Here is a 23,462-nt window from a genome sequence, read left to right as displayed (position 1 = left end):
TGACAACCATTGAGTAGGAGGTGAGAATGGGTGATCAGAGCAAATTACTTCTTGTAATGAGAGAGCCATTCCAAATCCCTGTTTAAACCCAGTTTGAATGTGTCAGATAATTTCTAACTCAGCAGTTTCTCTTTCAAATCTGTTTTTGAAGTTTTTTTGGAGCAGTACAGCAACTTTCAGGTCAGCGACAGAGTGCCCTGGGAGATTGAAGTATTCTCTGACTGGTTTATGGATGTTATTTATTATTATTTTTTGAATTGCTTCTCATGTGCTGGTGCCTATAGAACAGGGCTAAAATGCATTGGCAGGGCATTATTATTATGGGGGAAACTTCCATTCCCTGATGCCTGTGGTGTATTTGCTGTGTGGATGAGCGGATGAATTGAATATATACTGCAGTCAGCCTGGCACCTTCTGGAACACAGTGTTCACTTCAAAATATCTAGGGTCAGATTGTGGTGGTAAGCCAATGGTGTTGGCTGTGCAGGGAAGGAAAAACAAGAAACCTTCCTGTGGTCTGCACAAAGCTCTCTCAGGTCAGCAGTCCCTCAACTCCCTTTGCTTCCCTGCTGCTCTCCTATCCCAGGGAGCAGAATTCTGATTTAGTTCAATCAGAGGTTTTCCTGGAGTGCACATTGCATTTTCCCTCTGGAATAGCTGTAGGAAAAAATTGTAGAAACTCAAACTTTAGGGAAGTCTGGAAGGAACAGTTCAGTCTTCATGTCTTCTGCAGTTATATCTTACAAAACCCATGAGACTAGATTATTTATTGATGTCTTGGTGCAGATGTATTAAGAATACTTTTATAACAGACAAAAACCCATTGCAAACAGAGACAAGATGGGGGAGGTAATATCTTTTATTGGATCAACTTCTGTTGATGAGAGAGACAAGCTTTTGAGCTAAACAGAGTGCAGGGCCTGAGGAAGAACTCTGGGTAGCTCGAAAATCTGTCTTTCTCACCAATAAAAGATATTTACCCCCCCCCCCCCACCACCTCGTCTCTCTAAAATTCTGAGGCCGATGCAACATGGCGACAACAGCACTGCATGTTGCAAACAGAGAGAGCTATACATATCAGTTCTTACTCACTGTAAATTTTACCTCATCCTGCATGGGCCTGGTGTCATCTCACTTTTGTAGTAGTATTGTCTATAGCTGATAGCATTTTCTTCAGCTTTCCTGTTGTTTGTCAAATAAATATAGCATGAAATTTCTGCATACCTAGCTTTATTGTGCGTCGTCCATTTTAGCTTCTGGTCTCACATTTAGAGTTTGGCAAATTTAGATGTATGGATACAGCTCTGACATGTAGCAGCTTCTCCAGATAAACATACTAGTCTCTTAAGCAGTCTAGTTATAAGGTATAAATAAAGAGATATTGTACCATTGAATCAATAGTTAATTTATTTCATTTTAATAAGCTAGTAAGTTGTGCTGTATTTTAATATTTCTGGTAAATATCCCCTTGCTTTCACTTATAGCAATTATTTCTAAGGATATTTCTGAAATTTAAATTCAAAACAAATCTATATGGCACGAGGTTTTTAGCACCCTCAGGCCCCTGGAAGGTCCTTGATCCATAAAGGGACTCAAATTGATTTCAGTGGGAGTTATGTGCATTGATTTAAGAATAATCAGTATATGACCCTAAGTAACAATGTCACATCCTGTGAAGATATTGAAGTTAAATATTGACATTTCTGAGCTTACATTGTCTAGGGGACAATTTAAGAAAGATTGTTTTGCGGGGGCTAGTAATCACAAAGGCAAGGAGATAAGATAAATGTAGAAAAGGTCTAGTGGGGTAAGCTGAAAAACTGCTTCCTAGGTTCAGGGTGGTTGGTTGTTTGCTTGCTGCATGGTAGCACTTTAGCCGTATTGAAGTCAGAGAGTACTCATCAATTTGTCACTTAATTTCTTCAACACAGTGTTTTAAGACTGGTCTTCTAGCTTTCAAATAGTTGAAAAAATTTGGGACACCATTAAATATAGGTGGTGCACGAGAGGAGATCAGAATTCCATCTCTACATCTTGAGTATACTTAGTGAAGGTGACTTCAGATCCAGTCCAGTTCTCACTGAAGGTAACAGAAGAACTTCGATGGGAGCTGGATCAGGCCTTTAAAGACCATAAAGAAATCTGACTGAATATGAAGTGTACTGAAGAACAGAATGGGCAATAACTAACTCTTTGGTTACATTCTCTCAAGGCATTGAAGAGATTAAAGTCCTTTTGGAAATTCACATTTAAAAAAAAAATTTCTCCATTGCTTTTAAAAAATCCTGCAATGTCCCTATTCCGTACAGCTTCTGGGTTAAGGTGAGATTGAAATCTTCACTCACAATTAGTGATTTAAAGTTCAAGGATATAAAAAAAATTGGCTTGAAAAAGGCGCTCTACTAAGAGGAAGGGGTTTAAAGAACAGGACTGGGACTCAGGGAACCTGGTTTGTATTCTGGGTTCAGATATCAAAGTCACTCGACCTCTCTGTGACTCAGTTCACCAGTAGATGAAAAGGAGACAGTCATACTTTCCTATCTCCCAGAGGTTCGGAAAGGCTTAATTCATAAATGTTTGTAATATGCTTTGTGATCCTTGGATGGAAGATGCGATATATTGCAGATGAAAAGTATTATACAGTGAGCAGTAGTTACATGAACAGCAGATTCACCAGATTTTGCTGAAGTAGAGTACATGATCATATTTTAGCCATGGAAAGTCTAAATATGCAAATATATCCCAAATTTTGATCATGGTACCTATAACTTAGTTGGCTCATTTTATGACAAACCGTTTGCTACATTCTGTCATGGTGTTTGCTTCCTTGTTAAATTATTTGTCTCAGTAAAAACTGAAGGGTTTTGAATTATGCCTCACTGAAGTTTGGAAAGGTTGAAAGCTGCTATGATGCTTTCTGCCATTTTGCATCTGTAAATACAGCACTACAGTTTGCCTTGGGTAATGGAAAGGCATCTTCCCTTGGCCAAACACCAGAATAGGCTAAATGCACAGTCTAGCAACAAGAAATAGAGGCATGAAATGATGAATAATAAAAATATAAAAAAGAATTTCTAATCACCCTATTTTACCAAAGTGAAAACCTACACTGCACCAGATCCTTAGCTAGGGTGAACCTGCATAGCTCTATTGAAGCCAGTGGAGCTAAGCTGATTTACAATAGCTCTTTGGCAATCTAATCAGAGATAATTATTTCATCAAGATTATTATGTATTTATACGATGCATATTTGAGGCATAAGTAACTTGGCTTTTAGTTTTCATCAGAGACATCTTTAGCTGTTTAAATATTTCATCTTAGGCTGTTTCTCTTCGTAGGTCTTATTCTTTATGATAAAAAGCGATTTATTTTGCATTAGCGTTCCAGTCTTTAGTATGAATCTTTGGGCTGCTTTTAGCTGCTATAGTGATGTCTCAAAGCTTTAACTTGGACTATGATGACAATGTCTGTCTTTTGTCTGTCTAGACCAGTGGTTCTCAATCCATGGCCTGTGGGCCACATGAGGCCCAGTCACCACACAGCTGCAGCCCATGTGACAGCCTCAGGGCCATACAGGTAGTGTGTATATGTATTGCATGGATGCGGCCACATAACACGTAGAGAGCTACATATACAGCCCACAATGGTAAATAGGTTGAGAACCACTGGTCTAGACTGTAAGCTCTTTGGGGCAGGGACTGGCATTTACTGTGTGTCTATACAGCACCTAGCACAATGGGGCCTGGATTTTGGTTGTGGCCTTAAGGCACTATTGTAATACTACTCCTGATACAGCAAATGATTCATTTGCAGCCCGTCAGGTTCATCTTTCCTTAAAACAATAGTAGTTACAGGTTTATTGGAGAAGTCTCCTTTGCTACCAAATTTTTATTAATCTATTCCAAACTTTTCCATTCTTTGGATAGATTTAGGTAAAAGCTGCTGGTCCCAGGTTCTGGTCCCTAGGGGCAATAGGTGAGCTGTGCTCCGACTGGCTCACAATGTCCCGGCGGCCGGCCATCTAGGGCTGGAGAAGACACAGGCTCGGGTTCTGTCTTGGGTTTTTTGTTTTTGTTTTTGGCCTGGTGTATACCGTGATAGGAAGAACCATTGTGCCTCCTGCCCGGAATGATAGCTTGTGGCACCCTCCAGCATACCTAGAGCCCCTCTCATCCCCCTCTTGTTGGTGGGGACACCCTACAAAAGGGTAGCTGTGGACTTGATAGGGCCCCTTGTGAAGAGTGCCGCCAGCTTTCGGTACATCCTGGTAGTCCTGGACTATGCGATGCAGTTCCCAGAGGCCATCCCCTTGAGGCGTGACATTGCCCGGACTGTAGCGTCAGAGCTCGTAAAGATCTTTGCCTGGGAGTTACTTTTGGACCAGGGGATGAATTTTACTTTCCAACTTCTCCGGGAATTCCGTGTCCTCCTCAGGATCAAGAAGCTCTGGATGTCTGTATGCCATCCACAGACAGACAGATTAGTGGAACGGTTCAGCTGGACTCTAAGCAATATGCTCTGGAAGAACCCCTGGAGGAACTCCGCCACTGGGATCACCTCATCTCCTCCCCGCCCCCCGTCTGCAAGGTACCGCAGGAGTCCACATGATTCTCCCTCTTCGAGCTCCTATATGGGGCCTGATGGACCTAATGTGGGAGACATGGGAACAGACACCCTTCCACACTGAAGGGTTGCCCCAATACGTATTCAAGTTTCAAGAATACCTCGCCCAGGCGGGGGCCCTCATGAACTAGCACCTCCGAGCCTCCCAGGAGGCCCAAGCATGAGGGTGCGAATGGGACTTAGAGCCAGGGGATAGAGTGCTTGTCCTGCTCCCTTCGGCTGAGTCTAAGCTGGTGGTCCACTGGCAGGGGCCATCTGCGGGACAGGGTCCGTTACTTACGGGGTTCGTCAGCCAGACCAGAAGAAAAAGTGCCAGATTTATCATATGAATCTGTTGAAGCCCTGGTCTGAGCAGGATGAGCTGCTGGTCACTCCATAGCCCCGAACCAGAATTGGGGCCCTCAGAACTGAACCTGAGACACCCCTTCGCCCCACTCGGGCACACCCTCTGGGTGGAACAGGTGAAGCAAGCTAAATGCCTAATTGAGGCCTTTTCTCAAACCTTCACCACACTGCCCGGGCAAACCACTGTGGTCTATCACTCCATCACCCTCCCTGGAGGTGTTGTATACAGAGCAACCCGACCCATCCCCCACCATATGTGGGAGGCGGTGCAGCAGGAGATCCAGAGCATGCTGGGGTTTGGGGTGATTGAGAGGTCCTCGAGTGCGTGGAGGAGTCTGATTGTGCTTGTTCCCAAGCCAGACGGCACCCTTCACTTTTGTATGGACTTCCAGAGGGTCGCCTCTACTTGATAACCCTGACTGTTTGCTGCCCCACCCTGCCAAAGGGCCTAAGCTTATAGACTCCTTTGGGACTACTTGGTCACAGGCCAGCACCCTAACTGTTTGCTACTCCACCCTGCCAGAAGGGCTGCACACACAGACTGCTGCTACCCCTCCCCTCTCCCCCCGCTTCTGCCTTTGGACACTTCCCCTACTGTGCAGACTGCAAGGAGGCATGGCCTCTCTCTGAGACCAATGCCAAGGGATGACCACGCCTCATTACAGAGTTACTCTGTGCCCCAGACTCCTAAGGGGCCAGTAGCACGCCAGGCATGCCATGACTTCAAGGCAAGCATTTTAGGTGCTTCAGTAACTAGACTTTCCAGGCACTAGCCCTGGGTGGGTCCCAGAAACCTCTGAGACATGGCTAAGGGAAAGGATAATTTACTAGGGCTGGCAGGAAAGGGAGAGGTTGCAGATACCCCAAGTACAGAGACCTAAACAGTTACAGTTCAAAGTGAGCACTAGCAATTCTTGTTTGGATCCTTGGGGCAGCCCATTCAAGAGTTAGGGCTAGTCAGGCTGATTGCCTGGGATGACTTCTCCAGTCCTGTGTCTGTTCAAGCAAATAAGCATTTGTGGGTTTGATGGTATGCAGAACCTTTCAGGTACAGTCTGGGAGCTGAGGAACTGCTGAGTGCCCTTATTGACTATTTAGTGTGAGGTGGGCTCTCTACCATACTCTGGCTGATGACACACAGTCACTCTCTAGACCTTGTTATCATCCAACCTGATAGCAGGTGGAGCCACACATGCAACTTAGTTCAGTGAACACTTTACCCAGCCACTCACAAATCAACACTAGAGGAGCTCCAGCCAGCTCCACAGCCCAGGATGCCAGGGCTATACCATCTTCCCCTGGTCAAAAGCCTGACTAGTGAAGTTTATTGTCCAGTCCGCCCTTCCCTCAAAGTGGAAGGGACGTGCACCAGCTTTTGTTACTGAACTGAGTTTCCTAAATATTTTACTCAAAAACACACGGGTTAAGATAAAACATTAAACAAGTTTATTAACTACAGAAAAATAGTTAAGTGATTATAAATTGCAAACATAAAGAGACTAGGAATAATTACCAAACAAAAAATAAAAAATAAGAACCCAATCTAAATTCTAACAGGATTTGAATCTAGAAATGTCTCACCCTGAGATGGTAAAAGTGAGCTACAGGTTTTCAGTTCACACAGACAGAGACTTCTTTCCCTGCCTGGGACTCCCCTCCCACAGTCCACAGCATCACTCTGCCACAGCTAAACACCTGGGGAAACGGCTGAAAGACAAAAACTCCCAGCTTGCTAGAATGGTCCAGTCATGTGATGTGGGGACTGCTTTCCATTGGTCAATCAGTACCCAGTTGTGGATGCGGTCCCTGCAGTAAGCCTTCAGTGTAAATAATCGCTGGTAGTGGATTCTCTCTTTGATGGCCCATTAGCATGTCTGGCCACTCCGTTCTTGTACCTAAAAAGCTGGTTTAGATGTTTCCCACCTCACATGTTCTAGTAGCATTTACAGAAATATTGTATATCTTCCCATATAATATTAGCACATACAATTCGACTGGCTATTAATGTTTAGCAGATCAAGACTTTTAAAATAATACTTCACAAGGCATACCTTGTACAGAGCATATCATAATTACATGACATTGGTGAATGGAGTTTTTGGGGTGGTGTTCTCAGACAGAGTGTCTCAGTAGGTTTCCAGGCCACGATCAGGTACTGTTTCTCGTTGGGGCCCCTTGCACTGGTTCCCTTCTCCACCACTGCTGCTCTCCCATAAATCCCACACAGACCTGCACCCAGCTGTGACATACGGCAGTCACAGCCCATTCCCCGTGCAGCTCAGTCCACAGTTCCTGGGGCTTCTCTCTGCTCCCTGCTGCCTTGTGGGCAGAGCCCTGCCACTTCCTTGTTCAGGACCTCTCCACTCAGTAGGCCAGGGGAAGGAGAATGCAGTGGGCAGGGTGCTGATGGAAAGAATAGTCCTGGCTTCAGCAGGGGGCAGGGGATGTACCGTGTGGGGGGGGTTGATGTGAGTTGTAATCCCCTGCTTTGCAGATCCATCACACAATAATCTAAATGATAAATGCATTTTGTTCTAGATTTTGGATGCACCAAAGAAGAAAAGTGCATCCTAATTGGGAAGAGTCGGATGTAATTAGTGGCAAGAAAGTGTTAATGCGTTTTCTTGACACATGGCTCACATCATTAGAAATGCACTAACAAGATAGGTGGTACAGGAGTGGGTATGGTTTGCATGTATCTTATTATTTGTGTTACAGTAGTGCCTAGGGGTCTCAACTGAGACAGATGCCCCATTCTGGTAGACCCTGTACAAAGACACAGCAAGAGACAGTACAGGCCCTGAAATATTTACAATCTAATGAGAGATTTCTGCTTTTACACAAGTGTTGGTGATGAATATGGATAAATATCTATAACTACTGTTTTTTCCAGAATGAAAGACAGTAACTTTATCTGAACGTATCGTTTTATGCATGATTCTGTGACAATGTTTGAAACCATACTGACTTGTTTGATATTGTCCAATATGTTGTTTGATGCTATAATACTATCGTTGTAAATCTTTATTATAAAGCTACATATGTTTGCTGTGATACAGTACTGAAATTATTACATAAAGTTAAAAGATCCTTCCAGAATGCTAATATGGATAGATGCAAAATTGGGCCCCAGTGTCAGTGAGAAGTATCAGAATTGACTTCAGTGCAGTTGCACCCACTTACTCCAAGGTTGAATTTAGCCCACTGAGATAAGTGATATTTTTCTTCAAGAAGTTTTAAAAGACCCAGTTGGTCATGTCAATTTAGCACATAATGACACACACACACATTTGTGAAAATACAAAGGAATCCTGATATTTAAATGTCTGATTTTTTCCACAGAGCATAACATTGCATAAAACCCTCTGTTCAGTGAGGGCTGAGAATTCCATTTGCCTCTCTTGGAATAAAATTTCACTAGAGGGCATAAGGAAAATGAAGGAAAGGGAATAGCTTTAAGCGGCAGGCCATGTGGTGAAGGTTCAAGACAACAAATGACTCCAACAGATTTTTTTTTTAAGGGTGATTATGTAGTTCAGGTGCTTGCAATGGCTGATAAAATGTTTAAAACCCAAGCCAAAGAAATGATGACAGCATCCAGTCTGCCACTAGAGATGATTTCCTGGAGGTCATTCTACTTGGAGTAATAGGATGAAAACTCTGACATCTGCAATACCTATTTTGTCAATCTACATTCTAAATTACTGTAAATATTCCACAGGCCTTGTTTCCCAGGATCCTTCTCTTGCTGCTTTCTTCCCTTGGATGGAAAGCAAATACATCCTTCTCACCTTTCAGTAAAAAGCTCGATCCAAGTGAGTGATGAACCAAACGTGCTGAGATGTCAAATATCAAGGAAGCCATTTTAAGAAGTCAGTTCTTTCATATATACAGATGCATTCCCTTAAATCAGCATCAGTGTAGAACAGTAGAATAAACAACTGGAGTGAATCACAGTTGGGTGTATGCTGTTGGTTACTGCATGTTTCTGAGACACCGAAAGTTCACATTGTCAAACCTATGTAGTTGACATTTAATGACTGGATTTTCAAAATGGCCCTGGAGAGATCAGGGGCAACAGGTCTTGAGTGAGATAAGAGCCATGGTTTGGGGTGATGGCTCATGAGATTGAAAATAGGCTAGTGAACTGTTCACAGGTAGGCTATTAGCTCGTATCTCACACCCATTGGGTAGTGGGGAAGATTATATTGCTGCTGCCCATGTTGTACCTGTTTAAACAGATCTTCAACTTCTAATGCTGAAGCAAGGAGCTGGGTCATAGGTGTCCAATTTCAGAAGCAGTTGGTCTTGGGGAACTTACTAGGCATTAGAGATGGGCATACCATTCATATTGAGTAAGTTAATGAATTTAGCCCCTTTTCCTGCTTAAAAATTGTCTGCAAACAGACTTTTTAAAAGATGAATTTGTCCATTATTCAATAACTTAACTTGCTTCACTGGTAATAAAAGCAAGGCCCCGTGTACACATGCCTGCTCTAAAATTATGAAATAAAGGAACGAGGCAGGGTCCCTTCTAAACAGACCATTCTTGAAAGTATTCCAGATTCCAAAGAATATTGGATGAGAATGAAATCTACCTGCTGTGCATTAATGAAATAATTGCTCCATTAAAAACCTGAAAAAACTCAGGTCAAGTTTCCATTGCTGAGGGCATGAGTCAATAATGTTAATATTTATGATGCATAGAATGATGGCTATTCACTAATTCTTTGTCAACACACTAGTCAGATTCACTAAATCTGTTGCATGGAGAAGTGAATTAATCTACCGGCTACTGCTTTGTTTCATACAGTGGAGTGGGGAGTTCAACCCAAAGGAGGGCAAGCAGTGGTATCTTTGTTTGTTCTCCCACAGTTCTGTTCCTGGAAGCGACTTTAGTTTCTCCCAAGAGCTCCACCAATGGAAGATGCTGTTGAGGGTTCTCTTATGTGCCATGACAATATTCCCTTGCTGGTTATTGGGGCTGTATTGGCCTCCTAGTGGAAGGGGCTGCAACTGCACTGTACCATTAACAATGGTTGGCCTTCTGTCTTGAGGGCCCTATACCAGGGATTACACCATGGGTTGAATCTGATCCCCGCTTTGTTTTTCACAGTACAGGATTTATTGTTTTGTGATTCTTCTGTCCTGAGTGAAGGGCTGACAGAAGAATAACCATGGATCACTTGATTGCCTGTTCTATTCATTCCCCCCTGAAGCACCCAGCATTAGCCACTGTCAGAAGACGGGACACAGAGCTAGATGGACCATCGGTCTGAGCCAGTATGACTGTTCTTATGCAAGTCCTTTGAGGTCCACTGCAAATGCTATTTTGTTACTTAAGAAAATCTTCATGGCTTCAAAAGGCAGCAAAATGGCAGATGAAATTCAGTGTTGATAAATGCAAACTAATGCACATTGGAAAACATAATCCCAACTGTGCATACAAAATGATGGATTCTAAATTAGCTGTTACCATTCAAGAAAGAGATCTTGGAGTCACTGTGAATAGTTTTTGGAAAAAGTCCACTCAATGTGCAGCAGCAATCAAAAAAACTAACAATGTTCGGAAACGTTAGGAAGAGATAGAAAATAAGACAGTAAATATTGTAATGCCACTATATAAACCTTGGTACACCCACACCTTGAATGTTGCATGCAGTTCTGATCATCCCATCTCAAAAAAGATACAATAGGATTGGAAAAGGTGCAGAGAGAGGCAACAAAAGTGATTAAGGGTATGAACAGCTTCTGTATGAGGAGAGAGTAAAAAGACTGGGTCTTTTCATCGTGGAAAAGAGATGACTCGGGGGATATGATAGGAGGTCTCTAAAATCATGACTGGTGTGGAGAAGTGAATAAGGAAGTGTTATTTATTCCTTCACATAACACAAGAACCAGGGGTCACCCAATGAAATTAATAGGCAGCAGTTTTCAAACAAACAAAAGGAACTACTTCTTCACGCAACCTGCTGTCAACCTGTGGAATTTATAGCCAGGAGATTTTCTGAAGGCCAAATCTGTAACGGGGTTCCAAAAAAGAGCTAGATAAGTTCAGGGAGGATAGGTCTATCAATGGCTAGTAGCCAAGATGGTCTGGAATGCAACCCCATGCTCTGAGTGTCCCTAGCTCCTGATTGCCAGAAGCTGGGAGGGGAGTGGGCAACAGGGGATAGATACTCAATGATTGCCTCATTCCCTCTGAAGCACCTGACATTGGCCATTGTTGGAAGACAGGATACTGGGCTAGATGGACCATTGGTCTGACCCAGGATGGCTGTTCTTATGTTCTAATGTAATTCCTTTGAGGTCCACTGCAAATACTGCCTTGTTATTTAAGAAAATCTGTGTGGCTTCAAAAAGACAGCTTTGTGGCAGATGAGGGAGCACTGTTTGTTTCCTATTTTCACATTATGCATCAGAACTGTGAGATTTTTTAGCAGTAATCAGTCACTGTCAATCTTGAAGAGCCAATATAATTTGAGGATGTGATTACAGAAACTTTCATAAACCTCTCTCTGTTTTTATTTAAAGTTTTCTGCTTATTTACTAAAGGGACTGCTGAAACAATAGCTATGACCTGAGCTGCTGTTCTTAGACTTCTTTCCTTTATATTTTCCATTTTGCTGCCTGGCTTTTGGCCAACATATTGCATTTCTGTTTCCATTTATTTACACCTTTCTGCTGCCAAATTTTTCTTTAAGATTTCAAAGCAGGGTTTCTTTGTGTATAGCTTTTATAGCTTCTTGAGCACTCCATACTCAGATTCAATCAAACCCCTTTAAACTCGCTTGCAATTAACTGCAATAGTGGAAAGAGTTTATCATATTTTATTTATTTATTTTAGTTGGAGAAAAAATGTTTCCTTTTGTTTTATTAATGATGGAATAATCTAGCATTTATTAAATCAAATGTTTGATGTTTTATGCTTGGAACAGGCATAATGTAAGCTTCTACAGATAATGCTGGCAATGGACTTTCTTTTTGATCTATAACGCACAAGCAATTCCAGATGAAGATTTGTTCTGAATACGCTGCCTAATGTGCAGTGGTTTCCTGATGTAGAAAGATGGCCTCCAGGGACTGCCTTGAAACTAACAAACTCTATTCTCACTTGTGGTCTGTTACATAAGGTGACCCATTTTCACTTGTAATTAATTGTAGAGTGATATTAATACCATTTTTAAACATTAATTATTTGTAACGTATGCACTTTGAAGTTTATGATCGGCAAGTGAAAATCTGATCCAAAACACTTTTCGCATTGAAAAGAGCCAAGTTAGAAAAGAAGTTCAGCCACATAGGAACGACACAGCTATAAAAACATCCACAGAAAAGTATGTCATTTAAATGGTCAAATTAAACAGGATGCAATTGGGGCTCTTTTCTCCTTATCTTAAAATATATTAACCCACTCACATGAAGTCTGAATTGAAGGAGGCGATCAAGATACAGAATGCCTCCTGGGGTAGGAGGGAGATTAACCATTGAAACAAATTACCAAGGAAAATGTTGGATTTTCCATCTCCAGAAACATCCAGAAAATCAGACTGGATCTCTTTCTGGAAGTTACACTTTAGCCAACGCACAAGTTCTTGGGCTCAGTACCGGGGTAAGTGGCTGAAATATAATGACTTGTGATAAACAGGAGGACAGACTAGATAATCCAGTGGTCCCTTTTGGCCTTAAACTCTCTGAATCTGTTAAATACTGACCTCCCTCAATGTCAGGGACTTGATTTCAACAGGAGTTGGGAGTGCTCTGCACCTCGTGGGCTCAGGCTGGATGAACTGTTGTTGTTCTAGCTTGGCTCTCTTGTACGCTTGAAATGCTTTGGCTAAGATAGCATTTTGGCTGGGTTGGGAGGCTGTTGCGAGAATTTCTTACCTTTACAAATGTGGTGAGAATTAACCACGCTGATGACGAAAGTGACTAGAAATTTTAATGGAAACATGAAACTGACAAGCATCAAGTAGTAACTGTAGTTGAACCATTAAGTAATAGTGACTGCTATTATTAAATTCAACATCATCGGGGAGAGATTATACTAAACACCTGCCCAATGATGTTAAACTGCAGTGTTGACTACTCCTGTGATACTTGGTGGTTTCCCAAAAGCCTTAGACCCTGGAGTCATATGAATATGTACCAGAAACTCAGCATTCACTTAAAAACCAAGTGAGTTTCCAGTCCCCATGTTTGCAGAGAAAAGCTTGAAAATGTGACCCTAAATGTTCAAAAGCCAGAATGCAAATAAAAAGAACTCCAAATGTAGAATCTTAAAAAAAATCATGATTCTTTTCCAGCAAATCTCATGAATTTTTTAGGCTGCCTCATGATTCTTGAGCACTTAGGGTTGGCAATACTGAAACTGTAGACAGGGAATTTAAATTAAATGAGGAAGCGAGTCATAGAGACCATGAAGTCAAAATCAGGGGCATTAAAATCTTTAGATGCAGTTTGGAGCTACTTCAGCTTGTCATGATGGAGTCCTAGAAGGTATAGATATCCCTACACAAAAAAGGGAACAGGGATCAGTCTACGGTAAACTACAAATGTTGTAGCCTGGAACAAATGCTTGGGGAATGTCCAACACCATCCTTTACAAAGGTGTTAGCTTCCTCAGGTTAATTGACAGTCCATTAGCTCCAGTTAAAGAGTTGGTGAAGACAAGCCCTGGAAGATGGTTATCAAAAAGTAGGAGCACATGTTTAATACTCAACATGCAAAAATGTAACAACAAGGTCCCCCAATGGGTGTGTTCGTGTGGGTGTATTAACTGGTGGAGTTTAATATATTTATTAATGATCTGGAAAGGGGGTGAACAATAAAGTGCCAGATTTCCAGATCACACACAATTTATTTAAGTTTTTAAAAACTAGAGAATAAGTGGCCTGATTTTCAAAAAGTGCAGAGCACCTAGTAGTTCCCAGAGAATTATTTAGGTGCCTCAATAGGACCCAACTTCAGCCATTTTCAAAAGTGTTAGCTTGAGAACATTTAGTTTAAAGAGGAGACAAGTATAAGATCATGTCATAATACAAGACTCAAGGGACAGTGAATAAATTGAAAGCCAACAACAATTAAAACTAAAAAAAAAAAAAACCCAAAAACCAGATGATTTTTGGACACATCAGTCTGTTCTGTTGTTTTAGTTGGGGTCAGTCCCCAGGCTGACTAGCATCTTACTTCACAAGCAGTCCTATTGATTTCAGTAGAACTACTTATGGAGTAAAGTAGCACTAAGCCTGACGGAGGGTACCAGAATTTTGCTGTTTGCCATTATGAAGTGTGTTGCTGTATAAATAAGGTTGGTGTCTGAGAACAGGTCAGCTAATACTAATTTCTGAAATTTTTTTTGCTTCAGTTTGCAAGATACCTAGGAATGCAAGCTATGGCACTACATATTGTAGCTCTTTGCATAATAGACATTCCAAAAAGTGTTTGCAAATTATTAAACAAAATTTTATGATTGCACTATTAATCTTTATTAGACACTAGGGGCTTGTCTACATGGAGACACTCAAAAAATTTAATCCAAATGAACTAAATGTTTGAATTTAAAGTGATTTAGTTAAACTACATTAAATCCCTGTGTGAACATTCTGATTCGGAATTAAAATGACCTCAGTTCAGTTAAACTTAATTAACTATCCACACAGGTTTAATGCACTTTAGCTAACCCAATTTTAATTCACACCTTTAGTTAGTTTGGATTAATTTTCCTGAGTGTTTCCCTATGGGCAAGCCCCTGGTATTCTAAAATGTAATTCCATGATTGGTCACTCAAACCTTCAGCCTGTGCTGAAGTTAATTGTCATCTCTGTAGTTTAATCTTGGTTGAAGGGAGAATTTATATTTCTCTGCTCAACTATTTTTATTATGAGACAAGCCAATTTAATATAGCAATAAAAATTCTCCAGAGTGTGCTGAAACTGTATAGTTCCACTTTTAGGGTTGATAAATATGCTCAACATTAGTTCTTGTATTTAATAAGCTATTCCATGCTTCACTTTCATTTACCTCAAAGTATTCCTCATTCTGTCATGGCCTATTATTTAATCAAGAGATCACGCTTTGTTGATGCTTTCGATCCAATCTACAAACACTTACATAAATGTATGTCTTTACTCAGATGAGCAGTCTCCCTGAGGTCATTACCTGCAGATTCAAGTGTTTTCAGAATTGAGCTCATAGATTGTATTTTTAAGCGCCATTCTTAACTCTCCAGACCCAGTTTCCCTACCACTGATTGCTATATTCTATAGATTCTATACCACTTAGCTATTCTTTTCCTTTTTGTTCCCAGCCATTTACATACATACTGGGCCTGATCTTGCTGTTTTTGTGTATGTAAAACTCCTGTTGAGGTTAACTTGCACTTAAGAACTTCAGAAGTGGGCTCAAAATATTTATGCTACAAAGCCTCACTGTAAAACTTTCCCACCCTGAACAAGGACTCGGATATACACAGTTTCCTAATAACATGCGTATTGCTGCCAAGAAGTTTAGTTTCACAAGAGCACTTGCTTCTGCTTCTCAAAAACAAGTAGCAAATTTTAAATATCCCCTGCGGTGTTTGACTTTATCCAGCAGGAAATGGCAGTTGTGGACCATGGACCTTTTTTTCGTATTGCACTTTTGTTTACTGTAAAATGTTAGCTGTGTACGGAGTAGAGTAAGTCAGAAATCGATGAGACGAGAGAGAGGTGAGATTTAACAAGTAAACCACAGCTGAGTAGCATCAACAGGCTGAGAAAAGTTGACTCACGGTTAATGTGCATTTCTGCATAGCCCCCAAGCTTGTAAAACTCACAGATTCTGTCAGAATTATAATCTCATAAACCTGATTCTTCCCTCCAATGTAAGAGATTTCAGGTAGGTTTTTTTTTAAACTTTTTTTACCCTCATTTGGCTTGGTAGTTATCTCAAAACTCCTGGGTTCCTTTGGGCTTGGTGGAACCTGAGAACTGCTCCCAGTCATCTCAATGGGCATTGTGACTCGTCACAGCCAGGTCGTTTGTGTGCTGCTTCACTCTGAACATGTTACACCCTTTGGATGGGTGTTTGTTGTTGTTTATCAATTGAAAGAAATCAATATAAAGGTATATATAGAAGGGTAAATACAGCCGTACGGTAGACATCCATGTTGTAATGGCACCTCTGCTATCCTTGTACCCTTCTAAAAATGACACCTCACAGCCCTTGAATAATATCTTCCTGTTCCATGAACGGTTCTGTTCAGGTATTGCAAATGTTTCTGACTTTCAGTTAAAATGGTTTTGGGCTAAGGCCTCTGCCCTGCAGGCTGCTGAGTATTGCTGAAAGGAACAGTGCAGCAGCAAAATGCTAGCACTCAGCATGAGCCCTGCACCATGGCAGAAACACTTCTGTCCAGTGCAGAGAGAGAGACTCTCAGCATTCACCAATGAGAACAGACCCCTGCGCCGAAATTCTGGTCTGTGATACCTGCTTCCCTCAGCTTCCTTCACCTTGGATAGTAGATAACAAAGGACCATGCTCAGCAACTCTAGAAACTCACGCACCAAGAGACTTGGGGTCTGATTCAAGGCTCCTTGATCAGTGGTCGTCTCTTCATTGTCTGTAATGGGCTTTGATTCAGGCCATAGAGAGCCCTACCGGTGTTCATCACTACTTTCGCAACCCTGATTAACTGAGTCCTGATTAACTAGGTATTTTCAGGACGCTATTTTATTATCTAAATATAAATTCAAGGACTCTCTAAACCTTTTCTCTCAGCGAGAAGGATGCCGCATCTGGAAGATGCACATGGAGAAGGGGACGGACGGGCTGGGGATCCAGATTACAGGAGGAAGAGGATCAAAGCGATCCCCGCATGGCATCGTTGTGGCGCATGTTGAGGAAGGAGGCTCTGCTCACAGGTAATGAAATGTGTCCTTCACAAGGCTGTGTAGGTTTGATTTGATCTGTTTACGCCACTTCCAGAAGAACTCAAAAAGGGGTTAGGGGAGTTTGCTCACTCTGTCGTAAAAACATTTACTGACACTGGGACAGAGAGTGGGCTAATAAAATGACACATATCAGAAAGTATTTTAGACCCAGCTAAGTCATGCTTTATTAATTTTTTTGCATGCTTGCATTTAAATATAAATTTTCTGCACCGCTTGACCTGAGAACCTTTACTTAGGCTCAAAATACTTTCCATTTTTTTCTGTAGAGATGGTAGATTGACATCTGGTGACGAGCTCCTAATGATCAATGGTCAGTCTTTGGTTGGACTTTCCCATCAGGAAGCCGTGGCTATTCTACGATCTGCAACCGGTCTAGTGGAGCTGGTGGTAGCTAGCAGGGTAGGTAACGTTACATCTCATTCTCTTCATTCTGGTTATATATTTTAGGTGTCTGTGTCTTTTACAAACATAAACAAGGCCAGATTTTTGGGTAGTCCATGTGTGTAGATTTGGTCATCTAATTTTTATGCACAGTTATAAAAATTGCACATGCACTCACAATAAATCTATGGCAAACAAACAGTAGGGTATACAAGGCAGCTCATTATTTGCTTGTACGGTCACAGCACGTGCAAATGCCTATGCATTTCTGGCAAACAGCATTTTCTTAAAATATGTAGCTTACAGAATAAAGCAACCTTATCTCCGCTATTTTAAATACTCACCCATATCCTACATGTCTGTTTATGTACTTCTGTAGTATCCGAGTGCCTAAGATCTCTAGATGTTGTTCTATGTTTGCATTCTTTATTTTCTCATGTTAGTGGTTTGAAGTACATTTTTTGCAGTTAGTGATGTGAAGTTTCATGCAAATAAGGGCAAACAAATTTATTAATAGAATTTAGTCTTTCTTCACGATAAGATAGATTAGCACTATGGATCATCATGTAGACTGAGCATTAAATATGTGCCAAAATGTGATGGTCACTGTTCTTCTAGCCTAGTTGATCCTTTAATTTGGTGGGATACAGATTTTAATTGTACATACAGTAGAGAAGCTTAATCTTTTCTGGATGTTCTTTCATAATTTCTTCCAGTACCCAATGTTCACATGTATCAAGAAGAGAATTTGTTTCAGAGGATTCGAGGACAAGAATCAAGATACATGACCTTAACTTATTTTAATTAGATAATGAAGTTCATTGAAGTCCTTTGGCAGGATCACAGTTTAGTATTCACTACACCAGTTTTCATCTTGAAGACAACATACTTTTGAATAGATGTAGGCTTTTTTGCATTTCATTTAGACAATTGGGCTCTCTTCCAAAGGTGGAATATCAGCCTGCATGAATTCCTTCTTAAAATTCCTTCTTCATTCATGCTGCAATTACATCTATACAATCAACAAGAATGCTTGCAACATAAAGCTCTTTGGGTTCTGACCAGACGTTGAATGAGCCAGCACATTCTCTCTAGACTCCGTTTTCACATTCCTGGGAAAAGATTTACTAGCCTGCAAAATTAAGCATATAAATCTTTTGCTTTGTTTCATATAGTAGCCATTCATATCTGAGGATCTGATTTCTAATCAGCCTGAGATAAGACATAAGTGTAGTGGGCTCCATGAGATCCCTTCAGACATTTGTTTGTATGAGGAAATTACCACATAAGCCCTGGATTTGTCTTGACAGAGAGAGAATGAGGGCCTGACTCACCCTTGTCCTGTACTTTGTTGTTGTTTACACTGGGAAGTATGCAAGATAATGGAGAATCAGGGCCTGAATGTTCCAGGTTCTGGACTGAGTTGAATTGACAGGATTGTGAGAGGAATTTTCATATCAACTATTTGAACTGTCACCCACATACACACGTATGTGTAAGTGTGTGAAGTGTGTATATATTTTTTTTTCTGGGAATGTGTTTTAATCTGCCTCCTTGTGTCTCTGAATTCTGCAAGGCACAAGGAGCTTGTCTAAATGCAAAGTTGTTTCACTTTAACGATACCGATATAGTTAAAAGTGGTACAACCCTCCCTTACCCCCTTCAGCATGGTTGCATTTACAGTAGAGCTTATTCCTGTATGGGAAGTGGAATAAATTATACTGGTATAAAACACATTCGTATTGGTATAACTGTGTCTGCATCAGAGGCGTAGCAAAATAACTACTTGGGTAAAAACAAAACAAAAAAAAAAGCCTAAAATATCTCTAGCCAAAGTAATCACATGAGTGCAGAAATTGTATGTAGACCATGTCATGCCTATCTCCCTAGAATACTCCCTGGTTTTATTACACATCTGTAGAATGACATGGACTAGTCCATTGTGTAATGACTAGATCTGTGTAAACCCAAAATTATGTGGAACTTTCCTGGTTTTTTGTTCTGTACAAACTCCCTCCAGGTTTGTTGGAAGGTTCACTAAGTGTCATGAACCATCTGAGTAAATCTGGGCATGGGAACAGGAAGTTTTAATTTTTACAATTGAAGTTTTAACACGTTGAAATGTATAATTGGATAACATTGAAAAAAAATGAGTAGTTTGCTTGGGTTTTAATCTGGAGAGCAGATGCCTGTTATGAAATAGCAAAGCTTCAGAATGTATTTGAAGGGTACACTGCAAGACGTATAACATGTATTTTGTTGTGTTCCCGGCAGGAAAGGGCTGAAGTGGAGTCTCTCAAATATCCATCTACAAGTTTGCCAGACTTACTTAGTACCTGTTCAGTCCAAGATACTGCCTCTTGCACTGATAACAAAGAGAATGAAGAGCCAGAAGATGAAGATGCCAAAGGAATGTGCGCATCTCCTGCAGTACAGGTTGCTGTAAGTGTGGCTTTGGTAATCTTTTTACTTGGTTTCTTGATTTCGATTTGTAGTCTCCCCATTTGCTCCTCCAGCCTCAAATGTAACCATTCATCTGTGTAAAAAAAATCATAATTAAACCAGTGCTTCCTTTATGGTAAAGATGGTCCACAGAAATGTAAATGGTGTGCTCAACTTGACATCACAGTATCTTTGTATAGCTATGTCGCAGGAGAGCTTGGTCAGTGTAAAGTAGCACTGTAAAGTCAGTCAGTGTAAAGTAGGTCTCTTAGTTACACATGAGTATGAATTGTGTGTTTCTGTAGTTAAATTACATTCCATTCTCATTTAAATGGAACCTAAGAGAGGCCCACTGAAGTGCCTGGGCTGTAGTACGTTTCTGTTTCCTCCTTTTGTAGAACCAAAGTCTTGAGGGTCTATATCCTCAAAGGGTCAGAAGCATTGTGACATTGAGTCACTAACTTTTAGGCGCCTAGAAAATCACAGGAACAACACAGATTCACGAAGCCTAAGTTAGGCACCTAGGCTCCTTATACAATGGATGGGGAGAGATAGGCACCTTACAATGTGGTCCACAAAAGCTAGCACACTAGGCTAGACCAGTGATGAGGAGGAGGGATTTGAACAGGGATCTTCTGCCACCTCTCAGGTGAGTGCTCTAATCACTGGACTACAGAGTGATTCTCACTCTCTCTGGCCCAATTAATATTTAATTATTTAATTAAAGTAGAGCAGAGAGTGAGGGAAACCCACATCAGGATATCTCATAGCTCCTCTTCCTGCTTCTCAACTGCTTTTTGTGGAGTTAGGCAGCTCCTGAGTATGCCTACCGGATCAGGCCCCACGTGCGAGTTAGACGGAAGAGCGCCTATCTTCTCCCAGTTCATGGAGCTCTCTGAGGCTTAGGTGGGAGGTTGGCATCCAGATGCCTATAATAAGGTGGCTGTGGCACATGTCCAGAAACATGGGCACCTAGAGAACTTTTACTGCAGAAACTTTGGCACTGAGTGAATTTAGTCACCTAGTGTTAGGCAGCAGCCAAAAGGGGATGTTTTATGGATCCAAGTAGTGCCTTAAAAACAAGATTTGGACAACCAGGTCTGGAGGGTAAGCATCTGGATCTGGGCTGACATTCTCACCAGGGCAAACTCCCTTTGAAATCAGTACGATTTTTTCTGAATCAGACTTTCAGAATTTGGCCCATAATTAAAGTTGTATTAGGATAAATGCTGCAAAGTGATAACCTCACTTGCATTCCATTTAAAGCTCCATTTACCAGAAAGACTAAATGGGTTATCCATTACTATTATTTATTTTTATTTCGGTAGCACATAGGAGCCCCAGTCAAGGACCAGGACCCCAATGCGCTGTGTACAAACACAGAAAAAAACACAGTCCGTTCCCCAAAGATCTTACAATCCCAATATAAGACAAGAGAAAGCTGGTGGAGATGGGTGTAACCATGTCTCTCATTACATTTATAATAAACCTCTGAGAGAAACATTTGAAAAAAATGAATCCGGTGTGATGTCTGTCCTAGTTGTTGGATTTTATTTTATATTCTTACATAAAAGAACAAGAATCCCTTGCTGAGAAAAGAGACATCATCACGGACAGCTCTGTACAGAGCCCTGCACGAATACATAAATGTGGATCCGCATCCACCAGAATCAATTGACATCTGGCCCACCATCTGCAATCTTTGTCTTCTAGGTCATCCACACCCACATGCAACCGCAGCTCTGAGCCCCCCAGTCAGCTGTACAGGGGCTAGCCCCACTGCAGCCACCACCACTGATTAGCTGTTCAGGGGCCAGCCGCTCCAGGCAGCTGCTGAACAGTTGATCAGTGACCAGCGGTGGGGAGCCCCCACCCCCGGGTCTCAAAGGCGGGGAAGCAGCGTGAAAGGCTATGAGCTGTAGACAGCTGTTTCCCTGCCTTTGAGATCTGCATCCAATCCGCTATCTGCAAAAAATGGTCCGTGGATATAAAGCGGATATCTGCAGGTTTGCAGGACTCTAGCCGTATACGAGTGCTATTATTCACATAATTCTGCATGTGTTATCTCTGATCGCTTTGAATCCATCCTTGCCCTAGAAGCCATTCTTGTGTGTGAAAAGTTGGGATTCTTGAGTTGTTACTTTATTGCTGTACAGACTATCCCTCTATTCAGCAGGCTGAATGAGCAATACAACAGTGACCAAAAAACCCATGGATTAATAAAAGGATGTCCAGGACTTGTTTGTGTGGAGCTCAAGTGCTAATTTGGTTGGGTGTCTAGGACAAAAGAATGATTTAAAATTTTACTTTGCAGTTCTTGCAAGATTTTACACATTCAGACCTTGGTAGTGTCTTTTATAGTAATGGTTCTGTAAAGCACTGAACATTTAAAGCTGTAGAATCATAGAAGATTGGGGTTGGAAGGTAACTCAGGAGGTCATCTAGTCCAACCCCCTGCTCAAAGCAGGACCAACTCCAACTAAATCATCCTAGCCAGGGTTTTGTCAAGCCGGGCCTTAAAGACCTCTAAGGATGGAGATTTTTGTTGCAAATCTTTATTATGTATGGGTTAAAGTACACAGTCTCCTAGATTTCTAGTCAATTTCCAAACATGAGTAAAAAGTAATTTCAGTCACTTCACCTGATCCTGAGTCCCCTGTGACCAGGTTTGTGGTTTGCAATTACATTTTTTCAGTGCTTTTGAAAGTCACACTGCAACAAGGGATGAGGGGTCAAAGAGACTCACAAAAACACTAGAGGAAACTGACTGCAAGAGAACAATGATATGTAAAGATCTCTGGAAGGAGCAAAGTAAACAATAGGGAAAAGTACTGAAATATATCTTTTCTCTAATCTCATTCAGTTCTAGTAGTTGTAGATGTAAAGCTGGTCCAAGGGAGGTATGATTAAGTTAATGGTGCCTTTTCGGGCCGGATCCTGTGACGTTCATCTCAAGTAACAAGAATCCTCCCTCTTCTAATCCAGGAAAAGGTGCTGAACGTTTTTGCACCTAGTCTGTGACTGCTACTCCTGCTGCAGGATTGCAGCACATGGCCTTTGTGTATGTATTGTGTAGTTGTAGACCCACAAATCACATCCAGGGCCTGCACACTCTCCTCAGTGGGCTTGCTGTAGCCTGTCAAAGAATGTTGCTCTGTGGTGTGCAAACTCGAGGTGTAGTCTTGCTCTGCCCTGCCTCTTTCTGCATAGTAAAATCCCACTTGTTCTACAGCATGCAGGGCCTTCCCATATCTCTTCATGGATTTGCCGGGAGGATTTGCTTCTTAATCAACAAGGCATAGAGATCGATCAGGATGTCAGTATAATTTGATTCCCAAGCATATGGCACTGTACAGCTATATACGTCATTGTAGAATTTCTACAGATATTGCAATGATTTTTTCCCCCACATTTGGTGGTAACCATGTGGTTGAATCCCTACTGTCGTGTAGGCCCAATAAAAGTAAAGTCTGATATCAGAAACCTATGGAAAAACAAGGAACAAGTGCATGCCTCCTTGTTCTCAGAGTTTTTAAAATATTTTTCTGTACTTAAGTGCCATAAAGATCCATGATTTACAGCTGCTGAAATAAAAAATATGTTAATAGAATCTAACAATCTGCTTAATAGCCATCATTTGTTTAATAAAAAAGTTTCTGCATATTTACAGTGTTGCAAGTAGTTTGACAGTGGCTGTGGAGAATGAAGGCATTTTGTATTATTTTTATGAATATCAAG

General features: G+C 41.3%; 1 protein-coding gene across 1 annotated transcript in view; it reads left to right on the top strand.

Annotated features, from left to right (window-relative positions):
• PDZD2 (PDZ domain containing 2) overlaps window positions 1-23,462 on the top strand; it is a 91,459-nt gene that overhangs the window by 4,475 nt on the left and 63,522 nt on the right. The window contains exons 3-5 of the mRNA XM_067545348.1: window positions 16,729-16,871; window positions 17,168-17,300; window positions 19,557-19,823. Coding sequence (XP_067401449.1) covers window positions 16,729-16,871; window positions 17,168-17,300; window positions 19,557-19,823 — 543 coding nt within the window. The remainder of the gene's footprint in view (window positions 1-16,728; window positions 16,872-17,167; window positions 17,301-19,556; window positions 19,824-23,462) is intronic.

The sequence above is a fragment of the Emydura macquarii genome, unplaced genomic scaffold (genome assembly GCF_026122565.2).
Source record: "Emydura macquarii macquarii isolate MOO-44397 ecotype Brisbane River unplaced genomic scaffold, CSIRO-AGI_Emac_v2 contig_1045, whole genome shotgun sequence".
NCBI classification, from domain to species: Eukaryota; Metazoa; Chordata; order Testudines; family Chelidae; genus Emydura; species Emydura macquarii.
Note: the sequence above shows the minus strand (reverse complement) of the source record. Positions and strands in the feature narration are given on the sequence as shown.